Below are 19,561 nucleotides of genomic sequence, written 5' to 3' on the forward strand. Positions count from 1 at the left end.
TTTTTTTTATTTTGACCTCTGTGTAGTATGTCTTATTGATGACTGTAGGTGCCTACAGGAACATGTATGGAAATTAAACTTATTACGATGATAGAAGTTCTTTATTTGGTACATGACAGCATTAAGTAACGGTATTGTCATTGGAATCCTTATGCATGTACCTTCATATTTGTAAATGTTAAATATAATTCATCACCCATTATTTGCATAATAGATCTAAAAATTCAGTTAGATACTTTGGAATAATAGCTTGTTAACTGGGATTTAATGGCTAGTGTTTAATAAAATATGTAGTCATTTAGGAGAAATAATAGTATCTGTGACTAAAGGTTGGCTGGTGAGGACATGGATTCTGTAGCAGGATAAACAGACATTAGTCAGGTATCACTGTAGCAAAGGGAACTCTGGGGGCCCTGTGTCCTGGGACAGATGATGAAATAATAAACTGCTACTGTATGTTCATGTGAACCCATGGGAGCAATAAGTGTAAAACAAGCTGAGACCTGCGCTGTTACACTGTAGCATCAGGTGTGTGTGGCACCTACTCAAACACGGAGGCAACGTAAAGCCACAGCCTCAACAAAGAGCTGATGTTTCCGACACGTTCGCGAAATTGTTTCATGAAAATGATGTATTTTACTTTTAAGAGTAGTGATTATTACACAGTTATAACTACTTTACTGATCGGTCTGTTTGTCTACAGTGAGTCGTGAATTGATGGCTACTGCTACAATTTGGTGGCTCATTGCTCATTTTAGGATGCGACAGAAGGATCGGTATCAAACTGATCTGTTTCTCCCACCATCCCATCAATCGATCCCTCCCCCTCCCTGGAACCGAAGCCTGTGTCCTGGGAGCTACTGCTTCCTGAAGGCGAGGGAATGGTTTTCTTTGCTTCATGTTGCGCTGTATTATTCCCAAACTTCCTACTTGTTCCCCGTCTTCCCTCCATGCCTTTGTCTTGCAACTCTATGTCTTCGAACTTCTTCACTAATTTTTTAGTGTCTATTTTTTCATTGCTGACTTCGATGAACTCGTTTTGCTCAGTGATTGTGTCTGTGACCAAGTCTTCTCTCTGATTTACGTTCTCTGTATTCACCTCTTCTTCTGCAATATCATCCCCCACTACCTCCTCCCTGATCTCACTATCATTGTTTTCATTTGTGTCCGAGTCTAACTCTTCGTTCTTGTCCTCTATTTCTAGTTTTGCTCGACCTTCCTCCATCGTCATCAAATCACAGTCTGTCACCTTCGTCAACTCGTCTGATTCACATTGATCCTGATTCTCTTGAGGATCTGACTCCAGCTTTGAATCAAACTTTTCTTCGTCCACCACTTCCTCTTCATGGTGAACTGTCACTTTAACTAAAGAGCCTGTTTTCACTGGTCCACTGTTAAAACCTCTAAAGTTGTTTTTGGCACCAATGATGTATTTTCCCAGTATTGACGAACCATCCTGAGTCAGTGCATCCTTTGACACATTTCCATCATTCATCAGTAGCTGCTGGACCACCTTCATGTCACCGTGCATTCGGGAGACAGCTTTGCTCAGTTCAGTGATGCGATTACCAATATCTGAGGGAAGCAAAGACAAAATCAAACACTTTTTGTTTAGAAAAGTGTAAGCAAAGCCCAGTCTGAACCTTCCTACCTTTCCTCTTAGCCTCCTCAAACTCCCTGCGAGCCGACTCAATGTAGCGCTGCACCAAAGCCTTGATCACCTGCCGCCGGTAGGACAGCTGGCTGTCTTCAGGTCCCTGATTGGGTGACTTATCACATAACGCATGCTTAGTATCACAACCAGCAGTGATTTACTAGACTCCCACCAACTCCTGCATTTCAGCATTTACCCACACTCACCATGGAGGCTATAGGAGGATACGTTTGCTCAGAGCTTGAGGTGCAGCAGCAACAGATTTGCCTAAAGAAACTCCTAAAAGAACATTTAGAATGAATAAGCTGGAGAAACATTATAGGACAAGGTCTTTTATACATAGTGGTGCTCACCTTAAAAGGTAAAAGAAGGCCTTTGGTGAGGGGATGATGTTGAAGGGCACAGGCATAGTGAGCCCCTCCCTGAAGTAACTCAGGTACAGCTTTGACCTGGCAAATTTCCACTCAACATCAGCATCATCCTGAAACAAGATGGTTGTAACATGTAGACCTAGCTTAAGTTTCTACTGTTTACTATAACATGCAAGTATTTCTTTACCTCAATTTTCTGAAAGGAGTTGGTGATCATAGCAATGAGCATGTTGAGCAGGACAATGACGATGACCAGGGTGTAGACGCCGTAGAGGATCCGTCCTATGAACTCTGCGAACACGAACTGTGGCATGTCCACGTACTGCTCGTTGACCACGCCGAACATGGTCCAGAATAAGAAGCGGAACGTCTCATTAAACCTGCAAAGTCAGGTCAGAGTCATTCATATTAAAATCTGTGGCCCTTGTGTAACTTTTATTGACCACTGCACTAAACAAAGCTGAATATCCAACATTCTTACTTGCCAAGTTGTGGCGATTCGACATAAGGAACATAGACATTATTAATACCACACAGAAAGGCTGTTCCAATGATCATCAGTATGAACATAAACCTAAAAGGAGAAGAAACAACAACAGCAACAACGTTGGTTCTGTGACGTGCACAAACATGATGCATAATTAAGTGGGACAGGTTTCACCTCATCATATCATCGATCATCTTCCCTATGGAGATCTGCAGCGTTCCCAGAGACTCGTGTGCTGGCAGGATGTACGCCAGCCGCGTGAAGCTGAACATGCTGGTCACCGCAAACAGCACCTCCGCCACCAGCTGGGGGTCCTCCTGATGCCAGTTGTCCCGCGCTGAAGGAGGGTTTCAAACAATGAAACTCAAATCACACAGTCTGGAGTAGGAAGGGACTGGTTTCTCACCGGTCTGAGTGAAGTAGGTGCACTCGGCTGTGTCGTTGTGGCCTTGGCAGAGGAATTGACCTTTGAGCATGATGAGCACTCGTAACGAAAAAGATGCCAAGTACATGCTGAGCACCATTATGTCCAGGAAGTTCCACCAGTCCAGCAAGTAACTCCGCATCCCCTCGATCCACACTTCCTTACACTCGTACCAGAAGAATCCTACAGGAAACAGCCAGTTTGACCTGAGAGACAGCCGTTCTCTGTCATCACTGCATCACGTGCGCCATAAAGAGGGAGAACCTACCAGCCACCCACACCATGTGGAGCGAGGTCTGTAGGATGTTCTGGTCCCGGGAAGAAAAAGCGTCTCGATACATCTCCATTGTTATCGATTCTCCAAGTAATATGATAAGAAACCATAAATAGGAGGCTGAGTGAAGGATGAACTTGATAACAGGAATCTTTAGTATCTTTCCTACCTGTGCAAAAAAAAGAAGTGAGGGAAAAAAAAGGCATTACTATAAATGATGGCAAAATCTGCTTTTGGAGACAATCACCTTTGACTTCGGTGCTATCCAGTAGACGAGGCAGAGGAGGGGCATCGTGAGAAAGATCCCCACAGAAACGAAGAGCTTCCAGGCCGTCCTGCTGCCTCTCCAGCCGGCCAGGTTTCCACACCAGATAGATGACAGCACCTGCTGGCAGATCGGGTGGGCCACGAACTGGGGGGGGGGCACGGCCATGTTTAATGTCTCCTTCCCCTCATCCTTCGCTGACCTCCACAGCGTCACGCTACCTGTTTCTGATTGAAGTTGACAGCCAGCCGCAGGCGGGACAGGTTGGGGATCCCCTCCTCGAAGGCCTGCTCGTCCGCGCGGTCGTGGCTCTCGTCTCCAGAGCTGTTCAGGATGGTGGTGACCTCGCTCTGGTTGCGACACATGCCCAGCAGCTCCACGGCAAACTCCTGACACAGCTGCTCCAGGTTCAGATACTGGGGCTGCAGGAGAGAGGTCCCCCAGGAACGTGAGTAGAGGAACCACACACACACACACACACACACACACGCTAGAACCGCTCAGAAAGTCCCCACACCTTGAACTCGGGCTCCTTTTGCGAAAGCTTGCGCAGCTCCTTGCTCAGACTGAAGGCGCTGAGCATGGCGTCGTCAGAGGTGATGGACAGGTAGGCCCGGCTGGCGATGCCACGGTAGGTGTTGATTCGGGACAAGGAGAACTTCAGCAGGTCGTACTGACGCCCGTTGCGACACTCCAGACAGGCACAAGAGATCTTGTGGGGCCACGGGATGACGTGGCCCTTCTGGGTCAGCATGGTCACTATGTCGTACAGGTCCTTCTGGCAGGCTAAGGTCAGAGGGGTCACGCCAGGAGCAAACTGGGAGTTGTCAATGGAGTGGTCAAAGATGGCTTGGGAGAAGGAGCGCACGTCCATCTTGTTGCCTTTCTCCTGGTCCAGGCGGTCCAGCAGGCGCTTCACCACTCTGGGCTGGTTGGTGTCCACGGCGACGAGCAGGGCCTCGTGGATCTGCCGGAAGTCGAACTTGACCCCCTGTAGCAGGGCGTCCATGGCGTCCTCGTTCCCCAGGCGAATGGAGAGGTTGAGGGCCTCCCTCCACTGGCGATCCTCAGACTCCTCCAGCTGGCGGATGATGCCGTCGCCGGTCCTCAGCAGGCCGCCCACCAGCTCCGATTTCCCCTCCTGAATTGCGCTGATGAGCTCTGGGGGGAACTTCATCTTTTTGTTCATAATCTCGCGCCATTGCTCAGGCTGAGGGATGGAAAGAGACAGTCAGCAGCGGCAAAGCACTCATTAACACCCTGTTATGTGTGTGCTATTTGTGTACTAAATTTAAACTGCACTTAAAGTTGATTTCTAGCAAATAAAGATATCATATTCTTATTAAAACATAATCATTTATAATGACACACTTTCCAAAGTGTTGTACAGCACAAAAAATAGATTAAATAAATGAAAATGGCTGATATCAAAAAGAATTAATAGCAATTATGTCTATGAGAAACATTTCAAAGAACAGCCTTGAAAGACAACACTGACTCTGATGAATAATATGGAATTATTGAGTTATATCAGCCTTTTTGCCCCTCTTGTGAAGCTGGTTCCGACAGATGCCAACTCCCTAGGAGCTCAAGATTCTGAAAGGTGTGTAGAGGGTCTGATATACTACAGTAAGTTTAGAGTATTTATCACAAATATACTATAAAATAATACAAATTAATACACTGGAGAACCTTTTACTCAGTGAAAATACAACACAATACAAACAAAAGCTGCACTTACAGTGAGGTTTTCCATCCTTGGTGATAGAAACCAATCCAATCTGGATCAATGATCCTAGGGTGAAAACAGAATTAAATCCCTTGAAGTCCAGAAATTACCCAGAGATAAGTGAGCTTATTACACAACGACTGAGGACTTTGGCGTCCTGCTACTAACTAACGACAAGGACTCCTCAAACTCACTAACAATTCAATTGAATCCCCAGCAGGCCAAGACCAATTAAAATGTAACCCGCTCATAATGGCTGGCTGGGCCCAAACCAACCTGCTTCTGCATTCAAAGAGGAATTAAGTCAGGTGTCCCCAGTGAAAACAGCGCCCTGGTACAATTAAGGCAGCTCTTACCAAACAGGCAGCAGCTGTCAATGTTTCCCCAGAGAACCTGGAAACAAAGCAAAGGGAAAACGGGCAAAAGAATCACCAATTATTCTCACTGCTCCCTTTTAATGCACTTCTCTTTTGGAAACCTTTTTGTCCAGTTACCAAAATTATAATTGTCATTAATGCGAGTGCTGACCAACAGCATTAAACAGTTTACTTTATTATTATAGAAATATTCTTAATATGTGCTTATTAATGAGATCCTGGCACCATCTCAGAATATGCAATATCTAAAATATGGACATTCCGAATTAATAAGTCTTCAGTCTTTGCATACATTTGCACGACAGAAACTAAAAAACAAAAGACTTTTTCTAGGTAATGCTTGTTTTTTTCTATAGCTTTAAAGATGTGATTCAAGCTTAAGTGTAGTTTCATTTGGAATGAAGCACAAGCAGTAGAGGTTTTATGTATCTCACTAAATTGTAATGTTGTGTACGCTTGCAGTTTTGCACAGCAGAGGGAGCAAAAGAATCACGGTTTCCATGGAGAGTTCTTGCTACCAATAAACATGACTGAACATTTTTTCTTTTATGAGGTTTTAATCAAATCAAAAGCAACTAATTGCACAATTTATTCTATTTTGTTGCATTACTTATTTTGCAAACACTAAAATCATAAAGGATATAATGAAAACAAAGAGACAAATATCTAAAAAGGTTTTCTTCTTGAAAATCTGTAATGTAATTTAAAATACAGAAATATAACAACACTGTCAGTGCATAAAGAGAACAAACGCAAAATAAAAACAGAAAACATCATCATGCTCAGTCTATCAAATAATTAACCACTCGTCTGGCTTTGGCTAGTGTTGCTTTTAGGAAATCAGAGTCGTGCTGACACCTGCATGTAAGGACAGTGGAGAGAAATAATAAACAAATTATATTGTCAGAAAGTACAAAATGAACTTATTTTAATTTAAAAACTCCGGTAGAGAATGTTTTGATCAAGCCCACGTTTCATTTTCTTTATATAATGCTGTAATGTGTGTCTTCCTCCCTCAAGATTAAAAAAAAATAATAATAAATTATCCAAGTTACACTAAGCAAATATGACTGCAAACATAAAAGTATTCCTGGTGCTGAAAGACATTTTTTTTATTTGGTATTTTTTAAACCAGCCTAAAATGTTGCTATAAAACTATTTACAGAGAGCAAATGGATTTCCTTCAGATGATAGATGGAATATTTGTTTGCGAAACTACATAAAAACAAACTACATGGTGTGAGCGATTAAAAAAAAGAATATAAGGAAGTTTCAGAGTAAATTATTAGTAAATGTGTAAAACTGCTGCATAGCAAGTGATTTAAATTCCCTCTTGTTCCTCCTTTCTGAAGAGAGTAATACTACTTTAAAAAACATAAGCATAATGATGACCATAATAATCAATAATTAAACTGCAAAAAGAAGACACACAGATATTATCACTCCTAAAACCAAACATACTTGAAGAATTAAATTCAAACGATTATAATTCAGTTAAAACTCTCAGTTAAGTCAACAAAAAAGCATTCAAACATTACTCTTCAAAGGTAAATACAAACTAAAACCTAATAAATGTACAAGGTAACTCAAGTTTCACTGAGTGAAAACAGAAAGTAGTGTTCGCGTCGTGACAAACAGTGCAGGTCAGTTCAGTAGTTTTCCGTTACTCCTTCTTTGATTCTGCGTCCTCCTTCATCTTCTGTTCCTGCATGCGAGTTCGAGTGGAGCCTGAGAAGAACGAGAGAATAAAATGCAACTGTTAAAGGAACGCATAACCACAGGCCAGTTCACTAACACCAGGAACACACGAAGAAGAATGAAGAGGGCAAATATGAAACAGCTTTTCACTTACTCATCTCTGCAAGTTTCTGTATCAGTGTAGAATCTCCACCAGATTTGCTGCAAAAATGTATAATATTAACAATAACAATAACAATAACAATAATAATAATAACAATAATAACTATAGATCCATCCACCCTAAACCCTCACTCAAAAGAAATGTATGTAAAAAAATGTATGAAGTCAATTTTACCAATCCAGTAGTAGACCATGAAAAATATAAGCACTTGTAACCAACCTGCCATCAGCTTCATCTTGTCCATCCACATCAAATCGTAACCTCTTCAGAGGTTTCGGGGCAGAGCCGAGATCAAGAGTCCTTTTGAAGGAGCGATCGCTACTGTTGACCATCTGGTTGATCTTCTGGAACCGATTCGACAGCTGTGGTTTAAAAAAAAACAAACAGAGTGGCAGAGTGAGTGAGAAAAATAGTACTTTCATTGTAAAATAAAAAACTAAATCCGGATTATTTTATGCTCAAAGCAAACAAAAGATGAGATGCTCGTACCCCAAAAGATTCACCAATGGACACCAGCATTCTGTAAAGGGAGAAAAAAACTGAGGGTCAAACTGACCTAACCAGAAGGTGATGAATAATATGGAATTATTGAGTTATAAGAGTGTAAAGAACCCACCTAGAACGAGGAGTCATGATACCCGGCGACATACGCGGGTTTTTCAGAGGGGAGATGTAGACATTGTTGCTGCCTGGCACACGTAGGGGAGAGTTGGGAAACTTGTAGGGGCTGCGTGGCATTTGTGGAATCGGAGAGAGAGTAGGCGGCTGAAAAATAATAAGCCACAACAGTGAGAAGGTACGGCGGGTGTGTGCAGTACATTTATCTTACGATCGATGTCAAACTGAGCGTCCTATAGAGAGGTGTCTCACCCTGTTAGACGCGTACTGCAGGATATTGGTTTTCAGCCTCTGCATGAACACTTGGTTATAGAAGACAATGATGGAGTCGTAGTGGCCGTCGGTGATTAACACATTCTTAAAGGTCTGCAACATGCCAGGAAAACTGATGATTATTATGATTCAATGCAAATCGAGAAAAGGTAGTGATGAAATAGTAAAAACCACCTCCTGGTTGGTGTTGGGCAAGTTCTTGTAAGCCGTGACAATGGTCTTGAAGCGCAGATCAACACTCTTCACTTTGCATATGGCATACATGGCTGACATCATCAACTACAGAGGAAAAAGCACTTAGAGGGTGCAGAAAAAAAAAACGCGTATACAAGAAACAGACAAATAGAAATAGGACAGACGGCTACATCTTCATCAGGTTACCTGATCAAGGTGCCGATCTCGCATCAGTTCGTACTCAAACTGGAGAGTGTGCTGGAAAAGGGTCCATATGATGGGCTCCAGTTCAGGATGGGAGGACAGCAGGTAGGAGCAGAGGATCTTCAGCCGCATATAGGCCAGACGGTACACTTCAGACCAGACACATGGCAATTAAAACTAAATGCATACATGTTTATACATAGCTATACAGGAGGTACTTGAGGGACACTTGACAAATTACATTTCTTATAGAAGAGACTTAGGGAATTGGACTTTGTGCGCCGTGGACTCTGGCTGTTCGGCTGGTTTGGGGCCTGAGAGGAAGTCTGAGAGCTGGATGCAGCAGGCGAATCAGGAGGTAAGACACGAAAGCCCGGACGCACAGGAGACAGATATCTGTAGGCATGACAGATCAGTTTATGAGCGTGATCGTTTATGACTCAGGGCCATTTTACAACGGCCGTGTCATAGTTGCCAAACACCCGCCGCCAACACGTGACGGTGTCGTCGCAGACTTACAAGTCAGCTGCAGTGTGGTTGTGCTGCAGAGGTTGGCTGAAGCTGGCCGTCGTCTCCACCTGCTCCACTGCCGCTCCACTTTCATGCTCCTGTTTCAGCAGCTCAAACAGCGAGGAGCCCTGAGGAGGCGAAATAGTCACATTAAAACAAGCACCACACCACAGTGAATGGGGCCAAACACAGAAGCTTTTTCCTGCTGCTAACTGAAATGTGAATTCAGCTGTGATGTACATCTACCCACATGCAGGTCAAGGTGAAAACTTCTTCACCTCTGTTGCTTTTAAACACATTTCATCTAATCTGTGAGGAAAAATTATAAATCCTGCTGTTATCCTAACATTAACATTATCAGTGGGTATTGTTGTCTGTAGAGGTTAGATACTGTATATGATTTACTGCATGAACCTTTACTGTTTTTTATTTATTTATGTATCTATTTATTTTTATTATTTATGATTAGTCAATTTAAATTTACCTTAAATAATCTTCTATTCATTGTACTTTACCTTTTACATGTGTAAAAAAAATGTATTTTAAACATAAGAAGTGAGCTGACAGAGCCATACGTAATGTTGACTGAAGGATACTCCCTTCAGTTGCTTATCTGCCTTTAGTGATGGTCATGGAAATTCCCTTCATAAAAACAAATCATTTATCAACCAAAAATACCATGCCACCTCAAATCAAACTTTCAGACGCATGCACTAATTTGCGTTGGCCAACAAACACTAAAACCCATGCAGATCAGTATTGCAGTTGAAAATGTGGAAGTGCAGACAAAAGCAAATGAGCTCACAAGGAGGTGGGTGCGGTTTGCCAGCCAACGTAACAGAATGACGGCAAGTACAGACCTGGTATTGGAACATTCCTCCTATTAGACCTGCTGAGACCGGGTGACCCCACTGACATGGCTGAACATACACTTCAGGGATGTGCAATTTCTAACGTACACTACTCACAAACTTGACTCTGTGAAGCTACTGACACAATTTATGAGTACTTTATTTTACTGATTTTTATAATCATTAGCAACAGCGCTAAATGTTACGAGGTCCAGTAAAACCATTAAATCAAGCAAGTATTCAATATCAACTGCTCAATCAGGTTTTAAGGTCACACTTAAATTAATTTATTTATTTGTTTGGGGGGGGGGGGGGGGGGGGTAGAATTAAGCAATTAAATATTGTAAAAGTGATTTAAGTTTCTGGATCTGATCATCATGAATGAATCATACAAATCGCTGCCTGTAACTGAACAGGGGGAAAAAAATGGGGAACTATGTCCTGATATAATCTCAAGTCAAATTTATAGTAAATGTAAAAACAAAGCAGCAGTGGGAGGACTTTGACCGTCAGAAAGGCTCCTCCCTGACGGCACACAGCCCCTGATTTGCAGCCTCTTCTGAGGAAAAGTCGCACACCACCTCAATCCAGTAACGGCTGCACGTGCAGGGCTGCTGCAGGAACCAAAAGGAGAACAGGGGAAGGACTAAACGACTGCTCACACGCAAGAAGCGAGGTACGTGACGTGTACAAGCTGGAATCAACATTATCTCACGGTGAAGTAGAACTGAGAGGATTAAAAACTCTACTTAAAAGAGGATTTCTGGAAATATAAAACTTTCGTTCCACATGAGGAAAAAACAAGCTGACAAACTGAGGATATAAGACAGGTATTCTTTGGATTTCCATTAACATTTATTAAAATATATATTTTTTCCTGCCTGTTGGCTGGACTTCTAAGCTGAATGTGGATTTCTGGCTTTCACTCGGTTCCAAACGTACCAGCCTGATCCGAAGATGAAAAACAGTTCACTAGAACTTTACGTCAGTCCGCTGAACGGCACGCAGAATGACATGAACTGCAGCAAAAACGATGACTTCAAGTACCCTCTGTACAGCTCCGTCTTCAGCCTGGTGTTCGTGGTTGGACTCTCATTTAACCTGGTGGCTATTTACATATTCAGCCACACACTGAAGCTGCGCAACGAGACCACGACGTTCATGATGAACCTCATCGTCTCGGACTCTCTCTTTGTCCTCAGCTTGCCTTTTCGGATCTTTTACTTCGTTAAGCGTGTCTGGCCATTCGGAACGTGGCTCTGCAAGATCTCCACAGTCCTGTTCTACACAAACATGTACAGCAGCATCCTCTTCCTCACCTTCATCAGCCTCGACCGCTTCCTGGCCATTGTGCACCCGTTCCGTTCCCAGACTATTCGTACCAAGCGGAACGTCAAACTGGCCTGCTGCGCCGTGTGGATAGTAGTAATTTCTGTGGGCATAGTCACGGCCATTCACGTGGACACAACTTCACCCAGCTCCTCAATACAATTCTGCTTTGAGAACTTCTCCAACAAACAGTGGCAGTCTGAGCTGTCCAAGGTGGTGGTGGTACTTTGCACCGTGGGCTTCATCGTCCCACTGATGGCCAACGTCTTCTGCTCGGTCATGGTCCTGCGGACGCTGAGGAAGCCCAACACCATCAGCCGCGGTGGAAGCATCAAGAAGGCGAAAATCTTGAGAATGATCACTGTGCATTTGCTCGTCTTCTGCTTCTGTTTCATCCCATACAATCTAAATCTAATTTTCTACACTCTGTTTCGCACCAACGTCCTGAAGCACTGCTACGCTGAAGGGGTGGTGCGCACCATCTACCCCATTGCTCTGTGCTTAGCCGTGACCAACTGCTGCTTCGACCCCGTCATCTACTACTTCACGTCAGAGACCATTCAGAGCTCCATCAAAGACAGGTCTGTAGTTTGGCACAATGGCGCCAAGTTTTTCAACAGACTACATACAGAGAGTGGACAGAGCACTCCGGTCACGACACCAAGAAGTGTGACGGTCGGGACTCTGCGAACAAACATGTTAAATAACAAGTATATGGATGAATGAGAACCACTGTGTTTAATGTGTCAGGATAACTAGTGAAACTAAATAATGGGGTGCAAGTGGAATTAAATGGCCTGGCAGGTCATGACAGCACATCAACACTGTACCATCCACTGGACATTACAAAGAATCGTGACTCTGAGGCTGTGACATTGAATCCTATTCAGTCAATAAGTGAAATAGAAAGGGAGATTCTGAAAATAGTTTTCATCAGCATGTTGACGCAAACTCTTCATAAGTACTTATGAAGACATACATTATTAAAAGTGCCTGTTGTATAAGCCATAGTCTTGTGCATATGTATCTGTTGTACACTGTAACAGGAGTCCATTGGCTGCTGCTGAACCAGTATCACAACTCTTTTTAATGCACTGTACATTTCAGAATATATTCAAGAACATGTAATCGAAGCAAGCTCTACGTTTGCGACCTCGTCCTGAAACGAGAAAAATATACTGATATGATAAGGTGTGACTAGCATCTGTCTCATTCTAGTCTTATTAGTCATAAAGCTACAAGTAATGTCGGAAGCAAACTTAACCACAGGTAGATATTTGGAGGTGTGGTTGATAACTGATGGGTGAACTGCACCAGGCATTGCTCCAACTACAACATTGGTTGTAGTAATTGCTGCAACTTTTCATAAAATTTGAAAGAAAAAAATCGTTGTCAGAGTGAGTTTGTATAAAAATGTTGCACACTATAGTTGGGTATGTTGTAGCTCAAATACATGTGACGTGTGTAATGCTGAAGGTCATGCAAAACCACATTCCTGCTGAGATGCACAGAAGCCTCGGGGTGACTTAATAATGCAAAAAGACGTCTTGAGAAACAAAAGCAGACAGGAAACAACACGCTTTCAGAAAGGACATTATTCACAAACCGCAGAACAGAGTTGTCTTCTGAGCTAATGACTCAGGTTAGGTAAACACCGCAGAGTCAGAAAACTAACATTGTGGAAAAGTGACACGATAATCACACAGATTTGTAACAAAGCAGTAATAATAATTAAAAAAACATACCATCCCATTGTCATTAGTAAGGATAATCAGACAAAGATAAGATTAGCCAGTTATTAACAAATTTCATTCTGTACTTCATATGTTCATCTAATTCAAAACTGTCTCAAAGGTGAAATAACAACATGTCATATTCATATTATTATTAACACAGTCTAGTCGATATGACTACAGTCAGTAGTCATATCGATGACACTTACACTGATGAGACAGTGTAAGTACGGAGTGGAAACAAATCTGATGTGGATAATATGAATGATGGCTTTCAAAAAATGAAACCTTTTGATGAAAGATACATTTTCACAAGTATCAAACTATTTTCTTTTTTGGCTTTTAACACTAATCAACATTAATTGATTTGTCTCTTATACGCACTGAACAAGCACTGAACATTATTACTGTCAGCTTTGTGAAAAGCTGAGTGAATGATTAACTACAACCATATGTGCAGGTTTTCAACAAGCAGCCATAAACACAACTGCTACCGTGAATTATTCATTTTCACAATATTCACATGTGAATCTACAAACCAATTTACACAAAGGTTTGACTATAACTTTTTTTTTTGACTATAACTTTTAATTTACAGACAGATCTGGTCTGTCATGTTCAATATGTTATCATTATATGATAATGAGAGGTCTCGTCAAGACCACAGTTTAAATGTTTAATTGTTTTTAGCAGATGCTGCCAATCATGATCCCTCCCTCCATCTTGTGTTTACACGAACCAAAATAATTTCCTACTTGTGCTTGTGAAACAGTGAGGGGTCAGTACTTGAACTGAATATGACGAGTGTTCTAACACCTTCTGCGTAACAGCACTGTGCACACCAGTTATGTGCTAAAGCCCCTCATATTCCTGCTTGGGCTTGTCATGAGTTGTCTGGGTATGCACAAACAGTGTCTACACACAACGAACAGTAGTCATAAATGTGAATTTCTTGTAATTTACCTTTCTTTGAGAGTCTAATGGTGTCTAACAACAACAAGACCTGGCCACTTGCATGTTGCACAGCTGCTATGGGGAGCAATCTGGTACAAATGCTCAGTGTGACTCTGCCTGCTGGACATGGCCTCGCAACACCACTACACCATCACCCTTAAAGCTCATTTCTCCCACGTCTCCTACCAGTCCTGAGTGGCCTTCACCAGCTGAGACACCTCTCCCACAGCCAGAACTGCAGGACCCAGCACATGCAAAATCCACTTTTTTGACATTCTAGTACATTTACATTTATATGACTCTCTTTAATCTCTTTTATCTCTGTTTAATCAGAGATAGCCATGTGCTCCAGCGACACAGAGAGCTAAGCAACTGCTGCCGTGATGCAAGGTGCTGTGTAACCCACATAGGTTCTCTACAGAGTTGGACTCTGGCCAGTGTGCAGTCTACAGGGCTGTTTGGCATAAAAGACTGCTTATTTAGACACTAAAGTCCAATATTCTTTAGCATGAAAAGCAATATAAGCTGTCTCCTTTAATAGTAATAAGAATATATATATTCTTATAAAAATTCTAGAGCTGGACATTTATATCCCATTACATAGATGTACAATTGATTAAATGCAGTGACATTCCCATGCTGTGGTAGTAATAAAACAAAACTGACCGTTCTCCATGCAATCCTCTCCATGATGAGATTCTCACAGGTCTCCAGGTGTTTAATGACCTCTTTGTTCAGAGTGGGATCAGCCTTAATGAAGCTCTCGATGACCTTATAGAAGTCAAAGGCAGCGATGTTGAACGTATCCAGTATCCAGGGGAAACACACATCGGTTTCAGACGGGTCTCCGCCACCACTGCCGTATCCTCCACTCTTAAAGCCGCTCTCTAGAAATGAGGGGCACACAACATAATTACAACACATAGGCAACATGTTTACATATTTGTAAAATAAAATTGCATTATTAATTAGCAGAGCTTATTAGTGAGCAGATGTCAGGACACACCTCCATATGTTGCCATGACCACCTCCAAAGCGCAGGCCAACAGTGACGTGTGGAACGTGGTGTCATTGAGGAGCTTACTGGAAATTAAGTCATAAGACTCATCTTAAAATAATGAACGTCACTACAGACCAAAACTACAAAAGTAATTTATATAGTTTAGATTAAATGCACATCAACACAGAGGCATCACAATTCTCCAGTAATTGGAGAACACTGTAAAAACCACAACATACCTGAAGTTTTGTACAGACAGACGTTTCTCTTCCTTTAAAGTCAAAAACAAAGTATATATTTCAATTATACCAACGCCCAAATAATTAAAGAAAAAAACGTATAGAATTTAAATAAATGACAAAAATTTGAATTGAACAACTGTACCGATTTCAGCATTTCCTCCATGACTCTGTAATACAGTCTCACACCGAGGGTAAATCTCTGACAGACAAACACAATATGCATGTTAACTATTTCAGTCCTTTCAGCACAGCGCATGTTTCCACTGCTGCTCAATGAGTTCACACCTGTTTGCCAAGTATTGCAGAGCGCGGACCGACAGCCTGAGCAAATCTTTCACTGAACACTTGTTCAAACGTCTCGAGTCGCTTCCGCACGTCCTGCGTTGGGTCGATAGTGCAATTCTTTAACAGGAAAAATGAGAACACAGGCAGTGAGATGCAGTTTTTGAGGGAGCATTTTTTATGATTTCCACATTGTGGTGCCCACCTTGAAATAGGTAGTTAGGGCAGTAGATGGCTGGTCCCCATTGGAGGTGAGTCCACATCTTAACTGCTGAATGGAGGTCATGGCAGCTCTGATGACAGAAATGTAGATATGCTATTACAAACTGTAATAAGCCCAACAACATGCATTCAAATGCAAGAGAAATAAGGTCACAAATGTAATTTTCATTTTCAATTTACACAAGGATGAAAAGAAAAAAAACCTTTACCTAATTGGAGTTTGGGGAGGGATGAGCACAGCATCATCTTCTGGCAGGTTCTTCTTTGGAGTTCTCTCCACCTGTGTTCTGAGCACAAGACACTACTCAGCAAGTTTCTTTAAATTTTATTCCTTTAACAGATCATCAAACCCAAGAGCTAAACACAAAAAAGCTTAGGAAATGAGGAAATTACATCTCGACTTTAGGTGGAAGAACGGTCTCATCTCCATCAAAAAACAGTCGTCCATCAATGTCTCTACTCTTGAGGTAGTGCTCTTCATATTGTTGGTCGAGGTCGTTCACCTGTGATTAAAATTACATACAGACTAATTATCTAAAGTGTATCATTATTCTTTCTTCTCAAACTAATCAAATGAATGAAAGATAATTTACTATTAGATATGTACCACAGATCACCTGCTATTACTAGTATGTATCCATCTGTAATAATCTATCCTGAAACCCTTATGAATATAAACAAATCAAATAGCAAAAGCTAGAAGTAAGTAATCAGTTAGAAGAGAGAAGTAATTGCCTCTATACCTGAGGAAAATCTGGGGATTTTGAAAGATCCAGCGAGTCCAGGAAAGCAGAGAAGCTGGTCTGGTAAACATTCTTCACCTGCAGTTACAATCACAACTGGCATCATGAACAAGAACATTCAAAGAGCAGAGTTTTGTCTATGTTAATAATAACTATATGAGCTGCAAAGGGACGAGAACCAGACCTCGTCTGCATTGCAATCATTCTCCTTGCACAAGGTTTCGAGAAGCTCCACATCCACCTCTGGCTCTGGAGGTCGGGGCTTAGCTCTGCTCTGGTTACGACGGGACATTCGTTGTGGGGGGCTTTGAGCTTTGCTTGTGACTGATTTTGAAAGAAAACATTATTAACATAACATAATTTGTTTATTCATGAGAGGTCTTACAGACAGATTATTAAATAAAACTGTGGCTCACTGTAAAGAGGCTGCAGAAGCTCTGAAGGGCTGCGCTTGACGACTAACTCCAGTGCACAAAGCAGCAGCTGGAATGATATGACAAGGTCATCCTCCATCTGCAAGGTCCTTCCTGCAGACAGCAAAGTAATGTATGTACGAATTATTATCACAATGCTACTGATTCCAACTATGAAGAGAAGAAGTTTCCAGCTAAACATAAGGGAGGAAGGACTGGAAACAAACCTGGAACAACATAAAAACTAATTATTATTTATATCAATGCCTTGATCCTCATTGTTTTTAAGGTTTAACTTACCTTTGGCCAATAGAAACATAGTCCAACAGCTGCGCATGGTCTTCCTTTCCCTTAAAATTAAATACTTGAACTATTATTCACACTCCAGTATCACATTTCAACAAAAGGCAACAAAGATCCTAAAAAAACTCAACATTTCCGTCTTGTTAAAAAAAAACAGACTTACGTGCCATCAGGAACTTCAGCAAAGATGCTCTTACATGTTCTGAAACCCGAAGACATATTTTAGTCATTTACATTTAACGGTGTTTCAGTGATTTACGTGGATCAATGACCTGGAACGGATTAATGTTATATGTTATGACTTACTTCTCAAATCTCTGGTACAGAGCTAGCATCACGTCGTATTTCTTCTCCAGACGCGTTAGTGCTGAATTCACCTTGGTGCTGATTGTATCCAAGTTCACATCCAACTTCTTCACCAAAGCCACAAACTCTTTAACACTACAGAAGAATGCACATGCGCAAAAATAGATGAAACAAAAACAATAACAAAACCTAAAAAAGAACATCTAATCTGTTGGACTGATTAAATAATTACATATGCATTAACTATTAAATAATGGCAAGGCAGGATAGATTTTTCTCCTTCAGAGACAAAACATTTGATATATGACACATCAGCATCAAAGTGCTCTAGTATTGTGGGTATGCTCATGAAAAATAAATAAATAAAATATGCAGCATATCCTCTCACTTCCATTACAGTTTAAGTATTTATTTACATAGGTTAAATAACAACAACATTCTGACAGATATTTGCCAATAACCTGGATCGTGTACATACCTTAGACTAACTGCCTTCAGAACCTGAGTGAAGGTAAAACAAGCGATATCCATGTCTGTCGCAGTCACAAACAGACAAGCTCCCCACAGCTTTTGCTGCTTACGCTGAAATAAAAGTGTTTGAAGTTTAAATCTTACAAATGTCAAAAGCTTTAATAGTCACTGTTCACTGTTCTATAATTATGAACAGTTATAACAGAGAACATTTTATTTTATAAAAAGAACAACTGCAACCATAATCAGACTATACAACTGTGTGTTTATTTAGCTTCATTTCAGTCTGTTTAAATTGAATTGAACAAAAAATTAGATATGGTTTAAAACAGAAAGTCATTATTTGCACCTGAACAACTTACAGCATGAGAGGAATACTACAAATAGTCACTGAATCAACACCACCTCCTATATTGAATGTTGTAGAAACTAATAAAAACAAGTTTGATCTAAAGACATTTAAAGAAGCAAGTTGTGCCCAATGTGAGAGGATGCCAATGCTTTTACTGGGTGGCACAGCATCAACATCGACATAAATACGTACAGCGTCCTCATCCGCGGACTCATCCACACTTTTCCACAGCGTCCAGGCACGGTCACACACCAGGTCGGTCACATGGAGGCTTTTGCACAGGGCAACGAACTCCGCGTCCTTGTCTCTGTGCCTGGAGGTGGACAGGCCACACATCAGCATCACGGAGAGCGCAAACAGAGATGACAACAGCCCCCTGGAGCCGGGGCACGGCGGACACCTTGTGTTATAGCAGTGTTACAGGGCATGTAGACATAATAAGAGACCTGCTATTTGTGACACACGTATTTGCTGGCACTGCTCGTTTAAAGCAGCTAGTTAGCTAGTCCTCTTAAAAGCAAGCCAGATAACCCATGAACTAGCTAAACGTTGGGCTAATCTGTCGTTTTTTTACCAAGTAGCGGCCAAGTCGCTCGCTGGAAGCCAACGAAGGCCGTGGCCTGACTGGGAAACCTGACTTTTCTTACTTTTTAACAGAGAACTCTGAGCCGTCTTTCTTGTCTGGAGAGGCGCTTTCAGCCCCAGGCTTCGGCTCCTTGCTCTGTGACGCCGCAGAGCTGCGTTTTTTAGGTGGCATCCTGGTATCCCGGCAACAAACAGGCCAACGTTACTGTTAAAAGCAAAACGGTGTTGTTATTCTGACAAATAACAGTTCCTACGTTTAAATCCCACAGCACGAGTTCCGTGGAAACAATTCAACCTAACCCGACTGACTTCCTGCAACAGTGTGCGTTCGTTATTCTACACCGCGGCGCGCGGCGGTATGTCGATGTGGGCGGTTACTCAACTGTCCGACGCCGACACGGTTAATATTTGCAATCCCTGGATTATAATGCTCTTTACCGAGTGTTTCTAACAGTTTAGCTCTGTTTAATTCCAGCGCTTTACACCCAAATCATAAATTACCTTATGTTTATCTCAACATCTGGTCAGAACACAGGAAAGTGTACGTTCGCTTT

General features: G+C 41.8%; 3 protein-coding genes across 3 annotated transcripts; 1 reads left to right on the top strand and 2 right to left on the bottom strand.

Annotated features, from left to right (window-relative positions):
• Positions 1–247: 247 nt before the first annotated feature.
• LOC114869904 (short transient receptor potential channel 2-like) lies at positions 248–4,664 on the bottom strand. The gene is made up of 12 exons (XM_029174457.3): positions 3,993–4,664; positions 3,697–3,897; positions 3,458–3,622; positions 3,205–3,379; positions 2,919–3,119; positions 2,687–2,849; positions 2,507–2,599; positions 2,213–2,405; positions 2,008–2,135; positions 1,861–1,933; positions 1,652–1,769; positions 248–1,575 (listed from the first exon to the last, which is right to left on the bottom strand). Exons 1-12 carry the CDS (start codon positions 4,662–4,664, stop codon positions 755–757), a joined length of 3,003 nt encoding a protein of 1,000 aa, XP_029030290.2. The 3' UTR covers positions 248–754.
• A 1,454-nt stretch (positions 4,665–6,118) lies between these two features.
• Positions 6,119–19,337, bottom strand: rb1 (retinoblastoma 1). The gene is made up of 28 exons (XM_055514556.1): positions 19,070–19,337; positions 18,615–18,735; positions 18,078–18,181; positions 17,600–17,734; positions 17,457–17,495; positions 17,291–17,340; positions 16,994–17,104; positions 16,762–16,901; positions 16,578–16,655; positions 16,228–16,337; positions 16,044–16,121; positions 15,818–15,905; positions 15,616–15,732; positions 15,473–15,529; positions 15,328–15,359; positions 15,095–15,171; positions 14,755–14,975; positions 9,231–9,349; positions 8,953–9,107; positions 8,715–8,860; positions 8,508–8,612; positions 8,313–8,426; positions 8,059–8,207; positions 7,932–7,962; positions 7,662–7,804; positions 7,434–7,480; positions 7,249–7,309; positions 6,119–6,439 (listed from the first exon to the last, which is right to left on the bottom strand). Exons 1-28 carry the CDS (start codon positions 19,177–19,179, stop codon positions 6,364–6,366), a joined length of 2,814 nt encoding a protein of 937 aa, XP_055370531.1. The 5' UTR covers positions 19,180–19,337; the 3' UTR covers positions 6,119–6,363.
• Positions 10,659–13,163, top strand: LOC114869636 (lysophosphatidic acid receptor 6-like). Its single transcript, XM_029174023.2, has one exon. It carries the CDS (start codon positions 11,030–11,032, stop codon positions 12,125–12,127), a length of 1,098 nt encoding a protein of 365 aa, XP_029029856.1. The 5' UTR covers positions 10,659–11,029; the 3' UTR covers positions 12,128–13,163.
• Positions 19,338–19,561: the final 224 nt, after the last annotated feature.

This window comes from Betta splendens, chromosome 14 (assembly GCF_900634795.4).
Source record: "Betta splendens chromosome 14, fBetSpl5.4, whole genome shotgun sequence".
NCBI classification, from domain to species: Eukaryota; Metazoa; Chordata; class Actinopteri; order Anabantiformes; family Osphronemidae; genus Betta; species Betta splendens.